This window comes from Procambarus clarkii, chromosome 61, assembly GCF_040958095.1.
Source record: "Procambarus clarkii isolate CNS0578487 chromosome 61, FALCON_Pclarkii_2.0, whole genome shotgun sequence".
Classification (NCBI taxonomy): Eukaryota; Metazoa; Arthropoda; class Malacostraca; order Decapoda; family Cambaridae; genus Procambarus; species Procambarus clarkii.
This window is the reverse complement of record NC_091210.1, coordinates 18,743,822-18,753,184: the sequence shown is the minus strand read 5'-3', so window position 1 is coordinate 18,753,184 and position 9,363 is coordinate 18,743,822. Positions and strand designations below refer to the sequence as shown.

Genomic DNA, 9,363 nt, shown 5'->3' with positions numbered 1-9,363 from the left:
ATTTCCCGGCTTGGTGCCTTTTTCTGATAATTATGTTCATCGACTCATTGACTAAGAACAGCGAACAGTTAATATATATTATTTTGTTATTTTGTCGGGGACAGGAAGCCTGCGAATGTATATACTACTTGTATGGCGTCCCCCAAGGCCGAACTACTTACTTACTAACCCCACAACCGTTGTCCAACTCCTGGGTTCCTAGTTACTGCTAGGTGAACAGGTGCATTGGGTGAAGAGAAAAAAACATTTCCAAACTATTTCTGTCCCGCCCGGGATTCGAACCCGGAATTCCGAGTCGAAAACGAACTAAGCTGTACTACCCACACTATGGTAATTCTCTTCTGCTGCGACTGGCCTCTGGCCCGCAGGGTACAACCCGTTCTCCTGGAAAGTACATCGCATTTTTAACGTATAGATCCCCTAAGGCCTACAAAAACTGATGTACTCAAATCATTGTCCATATCTTGCAAACTTGACGTGATGTCCTGTTTTCTGTTCGTGGGTCATCGGGTAGGTTAGGTTCGGACAATTTAGTACACCACTTTAATAACGTTGGGGCTGCTCGGAGGACGGGCTGCTGACTGTAGGTACTAAACCCTTCAGGGTATACAATGCTAAAACAAAAAGTTTTATCTTTCCTTGCGACCAATGCTACGTACTCTCACATAAACCCAATGTACCTTCTTGTATAAATAAATAAAATAAATATATAACCTTACGAGTGCTTTTTCATTTGTCTCTGATATACTATACAAAAAAATGGACAAAATATAATTGATGAACCAAGCAACGCCTAACTTAGCTTTAAATTAAAACCTAATTATGTAATAGTAATTTGTACAAGATTAAAATAATGTTTATCACACCTTATGAGAAAAATTAACATGTGGCCATAGAGATTGTTGCCAAGATAACCAAACGCTCCCACACAGTTGATATAGCTTTGTTCTTATACTCGTTTTTATAACACTTTTTATATAAAATTTTATTATATTAATATCGAGACGCGAGTTTATAGATGTATATCACTTTACATTTAATTTTATGTGACACGTCTATCAATGGTAAAGTAGCATTTATTTCAGTGTATATGGCATAGCTTGATAGCATAATCTTATGTAGCAATGGGAACCATAACATAGGGAGCGGGTGTCAGTGTAGAGTATGATGAGGGTGTGGGAGACCCCACCTGACGCACTCCTCTTATTGTTGATGCTAACTCATTGTACACTCTATACTGCTCCACCTCCTGTTCTTGGTCCTTGTCCTCCTCCTCCACCTGTTCTTGGTCCTTGTCCTCCTGCTCCACCTGTTCTTGGTCCTTGTCCTCCTGCTCCACCTGTTCTTGGTCCTTGTCCTCCTGCTCCACCTGTTCTTGGTCCTTGTCCTCCTGCTCCACCTGTTCTTGGTCCTTGTCCTCCACCTCCTGTTCTTGGTCCTTGTCCTCCTGCTCCACCTGTTCTTGGTCCTTGTCCTCCACCTCCTGTTCTTGGTCCTTGTCCTCCTCCTCCCATTTCTCATTCTGGCTCCTTTTCCTGCTCCTAGCCATCCTCCACCTGCTGTTGCTGCTGCTTCTCCATCCTCCACCTGCTGCTGCTCCCCATCCTCCACCTGTTGCTGCTGCTGCTTCTCCATCCTCCACCTGCTGCTGCTGCTGCTGCTTCTCCATCCTCCACCTGTTGCTGCTGCTGCTTCTCCATCCTCCACCTGCTGCTGCTCCCCATCCTCCACCTGTTGCTGCTGCTGCTTCTCCATCCTCCACCTGTTGCTGCTGCTGCTCCCCATCCTCCACCTGCTGCTGCTGCTGCTTCTCCATCCTCCACCTGTTGCTGCTGCTGCTTCTCCATCCTCCACCTGCTGCTGCTCCCCATCCTCCACCTGCTGCTGCTGCCCCATCCTCCACCTGCTGCTGCTGCTGCCCCATCCTCCACCTGCTGCTGCTGCTTCTCCATCCTCCACCTGTTGCTGCTGCTGCCCCATCCTCCACCTGCTGCTGCCCCATCCTCCACCTGCTGCTGCTGCTTCTCCATCCGCAGGGCAGCATACTTGGCCCTCTCCTCTTTCTCATCTACATTAATGACCTTCCAAATGCCTCCCAACACCTCAAACCAATTCTATTTGCTGACGACACAACCTTCATTTACTCCAGTCCTGACCCCCTTGCTCTAAATGCCACAGTAAATACTGAGATAAATAAAGTCCATCTTTGGCTAACTGCCAACAAACTCACCCTTAACATTGACAAAACTTTCTATATTCTGTTTGGCAATAAATCCTCTAATCAAATAAATCTCAGAATTAACAATACCCAAATTTGTAACAAATTAGATGGCAAATTCCTTGGCGTTCTCATTGACCATAAGCTGAATTTCCAGGGACACATTCTAAATATATCAAAAAAAGTTTCAAAAACTGTTGGCATTCTTTCTAAGATCAGATATTATGTACCCCGCCATGCCCTGGTGACGCTCTATTACTCCCTCATCTATCCACATCTCAACTATGGTATTTGTGCTTGGGGTTCTACTACCCAAAATCATTTACGTCCTCTAATTACTCAACACAAAGCTGCCATTAGGACAATATCCAACTCTGGCCCTAGACATCACTCGGTACCCCTACTCAAATCTCTGAATATGTTAGATATTAAGTCACTGCACATTCTCTCATGTGTATTATACATATATAAAACGCTGAACTGTAATGCCAATCCTGACCTCAAAAGCTTCATAGAAGGTTGTAACAGAACCCATGAGCACCACACCAGAAATAAATACAGTTTTGATATTCCAAGAGTACGACTTAATCAAACTAGAAATGCTCTACAAATCAAGGTACCCAGAATGTGGAATGACCTTCCCAACCATGTTAAAGACTGTACCTCTCTCAACCAGTTTAAGATAAAAACGAAGCACTACCTAATAAAATCCCTGTAACCCACCTTACCCCCTCTATTGTCAACCCATGTCTGTTTTCTCAAAGAACGCTGTTTGTCGACCTATTTGTATTTGTGCTGCTTTTTCAGCCATGTTTCCCCCTTTTTATCTTTATTTTTATTTGTTCTCAACACATTTTATTCTTTATACTCATTTAGTATTAAGTATTAGTCATTAATGTTTTTCTGCCCAAAACGCTTTGCGTAATAGTGGCTTTAGGCATTGTATGTACTAGCTCTATCTATAAATCTATCAATTTATGTAAAATCTCTTGTATGTATGTACCTTACCTGAATAAACATTTTTTTTTATTTTTTTTATTATCCTCCACCTGCTGCTGCTTCTCCATCCTCCACCTGCTGCTTCCCCCATCCTCCACCTGCTGCTGCTGCTGCTGCTTCTCCATCCTCCACCTGTTGCTGCTGCTTCTCCATCCTCCACCTGCTGCTGCTGCTCCCCATCCTCTTCCTACTATTCCCCATCTTCCTGGTGTTTACACTGTTCCTCATCCTTCAGCTATTGCTATTTACAAATTAGCCAAAAAATAGCCGATTAGTCCGGGCTGTGAGGACCTCGACCCCGGGAATCAATGCAAGGTATTGCTGTATACAACTTTGTTCTGATATGTTAAGGCAGAGGGACAGTTTCACAATGAACAGACAAATGAGAAACATTTGTACAGTCAATAGGCTGGTGATGGTTGGAGGTATAGCATCGAGAAACACTAAACAATTATGATATTCCAAGGAAAATTTTACTTTAATAAACATTGATACAACCATATCCTTGTTAGAAGAGCACCACAAGCAAAATTATTTTGACAACTGCAGAGTGAATGCTTCTTGAACACGTGCTTGACTGGCATCCACGAAGGTGATGAATGACAAATATTGCAGTTTCAAAATAGGAAGATTATGTTTTCTGATATTTTCTAAAATTACATGTAAGCATCCCCCAAACTTGGCTATAACAAAGTATAATACTAGAGCAACACAATTACCTACCACAAAAAATATTTAAAATTAACATTTGTCTTTCTGTATCCAGAGAAGTATACAGTTTACAGAATGACAGGATTATCAGTCTTACTTCTCAGTAATTTTGGACTTGACAAACTCTCCAAACTTCTCAGCATGTGCCCCATTGAGTTCCTCATACCCATCTATAGTTTCTTTGCATCGCTTAAGCCAAGCATGAAGGTTTGGATAGTCATGGATGATGAACCCCGCTGCTTCATATCCAGAGACATTGCTCACAAGGACGAGGTCAGCAACAGTTATGTGGTCGTCCCAGCAGCAAACTTCTTGTGGCTCAAGAAGCCATCCAACCAATTCAGTGCCTCGTGGAGGTCATCCACACTCTTTTGGGTTGGCTTCGACAGCTCTCCTGCTTTCAATGGGTCTAAACAAAGGAAATAAAAACATGTGTGTGAATAAAACAGCATTACTGGGTTGACAAAAAAAAAGGTACAAAGAACCACTAGAAAAATAATCACAGCAGAGTAAATTATATAATTTTCAAACTAGAATTGATTATTTATAGCATAAAGTATGAGTCTTGTGCTCGACTACCCTCATCTAATTATTATTAATGGTAATTATATATGAGATGCAAATTAGATATAGTGAATGGTAATACTACGTGACAGTGCAGGCGATGAGTCACAATACCGTGGCTCAAGCATGTTAACCAGACCACAAACTAGAAGGTGAAGGGACGACGACGTTTCTGTCCGTCCTGGACCGTTCTCAAGTCGATTGTGCTTGTCGTCGTCCCTTCACCTTCTAGTTTGTGGTCTGGTCAACACTACATGACAGTGTAAGCATGCAAGTGCAGACAATGGAACGTGCAAGCATGTTTAACAGTGTACTCTCCTAGTTGTGCTTGTGGGAGTTAAGCTTTGGCTCTTTGGTCCTGCCTCTTAACTGTCAATCAACTGGTGTACAGATTCTGGGGCCTACTGGGCTTTATCATATTTGAAACTGTGTATGGAATCTGTCTACCACACCACTTCCTAATGCATTCCATTTGAGTGTATTCATTTAGCTGTATTCACATAATTGTCCTTGTGGGGATCTAGCTCTGCTCTTTCGGCCCGCCTCTTAACTGTCAATGAACTGTTTCTACTACTACTATTTTTTTTTTTACCCCACACCACACTACACACACACCCCAGGAAGCAGCCCGTGACAGCTGACTAACACCCAGGTACCTATTTACTCCTAAGTAACAACAGGGGCATAGGGGTGAAAGAAACTCTGCCCATCATTTCACGCCGGCGCCCAGGACTGAACCCGGAACCACAGGATCACGTGTCCAGCGTGCTGTCTGCTCAGCCACCAGATCCCATTGTGTAATGAAATCAGGTACTTTTTTGTTTTACTTTTGAATAAGGTATAGGTTGAATTTTTTTTAATTCATAGAGAATGTTCCATAGATGGTCTTTTTATTAATATAGTGTGTTTGAACAGATTTAGTCTGACTCTAGGATATCAAAGATACTTATTTCTAGTGTGGTGCTCATGGGTTCTATTACTTCTATCAAGCAAGAGTTTCAGATCAGGATTAGCATTTAGGAATAAGATTTTATACATGTAAATAGCAAAAGACTGAATGGAGTACGTGTATGTTTAGCATGTTTAGAGTTTTAAACAAAGGGGCTGTGTGTTGTCTGAAGACAAGAGTTTGTTATGGTTCTGATAGCAGATTTTTGCTGGGTGGTGGTGATGGGGTCTGAGGTAATTTGCAGTGGTTGAGCCCCATGCACAAATACTGTATGTTACATAAGGATATCTATTCTCATCTTATTTCATTATAAAATGAGCTTATTTCAGAACAGTTTCTTATTTATGTTATAATTAATAATTCACTGTGTTGGGGGACAGGAAGCCAGAGTGTATTCATACATGTTTGGGTTTTATCGAGGTTACCCCCTCCCCAAAGGCTGAATTACAGACCCCGCCTATGATGCAACCTCACTCCTAACTAACTGCTGACTAACTCCTAAGTACCTACTCACTGCTAGGTGAACAGAGGCATTAGGTGAAAGGAAATGTGCCCAACTATTCCTGTTCCGCCCGGGATTCGAACCCAGAATTCTCAATTGTGTGTCAAGAACGAACCCGACTCTACTATCAGGACCCTAACTGGGTCATACATTCAGAACCACCATGAAAAAGAAAATGTTATATTTCTTATACATTTACATAATTCTGGAATGTATGGGTAGTTTGGAGTTGCATTATAGGGAGTACACATTCCCCCAATTCTGAGCCCATGTTCTTGAGAGAACTTCAGGCTGGACTACGTATTCTCCAGTGTGCCCCCATTACTATACTAGTAATTACCTAAGTGAAGTTACAGGATGAGAGCTACGCTCGTGGTGTCCTGTCTTCCCTGCACTGTCATATAACGCTTTGAAATTACCAACTATTTTGGCCTCGACCACCTCGCCTAACTTGTTCCAACTGTCTACCACTCTGTATGTATGACCAACAAGTATGGTTAATATGACCCAACACATTGATTGTTCCGTCATTAGTGGAGAATGTGCATACACATTCTGTAGAAACAGCAGGACCTTGTTTGCCTAAGGTAGCAGGAGTGTGTTTTAGTTCAAATAAAACAAAACAAATTCAGTCCTAGCTGGGGACTGATATCAAAGTTCATGAAAAATGAACATTAAAATTAATCAAATCCTATAACATTGAATGTACTTTGTTGATACAGTGTACTAGTATTGTATTTTTTGTATATTTTTTTTAAAACTTGATAATGTTCTAATCTCACATTAGAGGCCAAAAACTGAACTGTCCCATTTTTCATAGCCTGTAAAGACTCTTCACTTTGTCACTAAATTCGTCAACAACTTCCTCTCTAGGGAGCCGGTCGGTCGAGCAGACAGCACACTGGACTTGTGATTCTGTGGTCCCAGGTTCGATCCCGGGCGCCGGAGAGAAACAATGGGCAGAAGTTTCTTTCATCCTATGCCCCTGTTACCTAGCAGTAAAATAGGTACCTGGGTGTTAGTCAGTTGTCATGGGCTGCTTCCTGGGGGTGGAGGCCTGTCGAGGACCGGGCCGCGGGGACACTAAAGCCCCGAAATCATCTCAAGATAACCTATACCCTTTAATAACATATACAGTACAGTACTCACAAACAAGATTTTCCAGCGGGTTGCCAGAGTACCAAGATCAAAGTTCAGAATGGCATCCACCTTGGCTCTGGCTTTGGGGTCCTTTGGGTAAAGCGAGTCATCCTTACCATATTGTGAGATGAGGTAGGTGCAGATGGCACGGCTGAAACAAATACATCATTTCTTATCTGTGATGGATATAATTCAATTATATGAAGTTTTTTTTTAATATATAGATTAGAGGAAAGAAGATCTGAAAATTACCATTATATGGTTTATTATTACTATTTACATCAGCCCTAGCTGTGTAGACTGTATGAATTCCAAGAAAACCTCGGTGCCTTTAAATTCACCAAAACAGCTAATACAGTACATGTATTGTAATACTGTAATGTATGGGAAAATAAGAATGCAGTCCAAACACTTCTCAAGTCTACTAATTTTCACCACTCAATAAAACACCTTTCTAAAATACTTTACCAAGTTTGCTGCCACTTCCCAGCCACAAATACTGTATCTATCTGAATTTTAAGAAATTGGTATACATCAATGATGTAGAGGAGAGTAGTCATTATTTATTTATTTTATTTATTTATATATACTGTATGCAAGAAGGTACATTGGGTTTATGAAAGTACATAGGATTAATGTCTTTGCATTCTTGTAAACCACTAACACGCACAGCATTATGGGAGGTCCTTAATCTAACAGATAATTTTAAGTAGGTAATTTCTATCAAAATTGAACAAATGTTAACAAGTGCATACATTGTACAAAATTGACAAAGATTATAGGTATGTATGTACATTATAGTAAATTTTGAGTATTATCAACAGGTACATTGTAGCATAATTTGAGGATTATTTCAAGGTGTAATGCAGTAAAATATTCATTCAGTACGACAAGCATGATATAAGATGATAGCAATGATTACATGGTGAAGTTGTATAGCTTAGTACATATATTGGGGGATTGGGTAGCACTAGATACAGTATGAGTTTAAGTCACTAGGTAGGAAACTGAGGATGAAATTAGGTACTTTTTGTTTTTATTTATGCATAGTGTTTACACAGATTATCTTTCGTTTTATGATGGAACCACAAAAAGACACACACACACATATATATATATGAGACACTATCTCAAAGGGTCTTAAATTGTGGAATTGGAATGATCTTTCTAATGCAATAAAATTTTGCACTTCTCTTAACCAATTTAGAAGATAAAGAAATACCTAATTAACATGTACCAAAAGTTTCACATTTCTTCATACTAAATAAGACAGTTTGTGTTTGCTGTTAATGTGAACAATGCTCTGTACTGATATTATGGTTTCCTCTAAAGCGACACTCCACAAGTATCTAACCATTTAATTATTAATTATCATTTAAAAAACTATTTACTATATTTTTTAATCATTAATACAAGCTAAATTCACAAAAGTATTCAGTACTGTATTACTATAAAAATTTTAAATTAAAATCGCTCATTATCTTGAGTTATGCCAAAAATGCTGTCAAAATACTGTAACTACCAAACCATTGTAATCTGATCTTGTGTATCTTATAAATAATTTATTATTATTATTATTATTACAGTATTTATGCCAGGTATATGTGTATGTTTTCATTACTAAAGTAAAACATACTAAAGCAAAACATACCATTATCAATTACAGTACAGTACAGGGTACTGTATTTATAATACACAAATTGCCTTTAATGATTTTTAGTGATCTCACCTTTCCCAGAGGACGAGGTCACCATCGACCATAGTGGGGATAGTGTGCTGGGGATTGATGGCAACAAACTCGGGCTTCAGGTGATCTCCGGTCATCAAGTTGATCGTTTTGAGGTTGAGTTCCAGTCCGATTGCCCTGGCAGTTAGCAGCACAGAGCGGCAGTAGGGTGACAGGGGCAGGTAGTAGAGGTCAACTGGCATTGTGGCACTATTTTTGAGGGTACTCACGATGTAGTAATTATTTTATCTCTGTAATATAAGAAATAATAATGTTTGTTGCACTGAATTATTTCCATTACAAATAATATTAACAGGAACACAATACTGTATATCACGTAACACATTTATTTATTTATTTATATACAAGAAGGTACATTGGGTTTGTGAGAATACATTGGATAGTACAGTATTTACATTCTTGTAAAGCCACTAGTACGCGCAGCGTTTCGGGCAGGTCCCATTTTGTTTCTTGCCAAGTAACTTCAAATTGATTTAAGGCCTTAGATACCAGAAATGCTAAATAATCAATAATAGCCATATGCCAACACTTTG

The 9,363-nt window shown here is 39.9% G+C and overlaps 1 protein-coding gene and 1 pseudogene across 1 annotated transcript; both read right to left on the bottom strand.

Moving 5' to 3' along the window:
- Positions 1 to 1,114: 1,114 nt before the first annotated feature.
- On the bottom strand, positions 1,115 to 1,549 carry LOC123774238 (RNA polymerase-associated protein LEO1-like). Its single transcript, XM_045768385.2, has one exon. It carries the CDS (start codon positions 1,547 to 1,549, stop codon positions 1,115 to 1,117), a length of 435 nt encoding a protein of 144 aa, XP_045624341.2.
- A 2,119-nt stretch (positions 1,550 to 3,668) lies between these two features.
- LOC138354105 (glutathione S-transferase 1-like) lies at positions 3,669 to 9,083 on the bottom strand (annotated as a pseudogene).
- Positions 9,084 to 9,363: the final 280 nt, after the last annotated feature.

Coding starts and splice junctions, on each gene's coding strand:
- LOC123774238 (XM_045768385.2), bottom strand. CDS start 1,549: ATGGCTAGGAGCAGGAAAAGGAGCCAGAATGAGAAATGGGAGGAGGAG.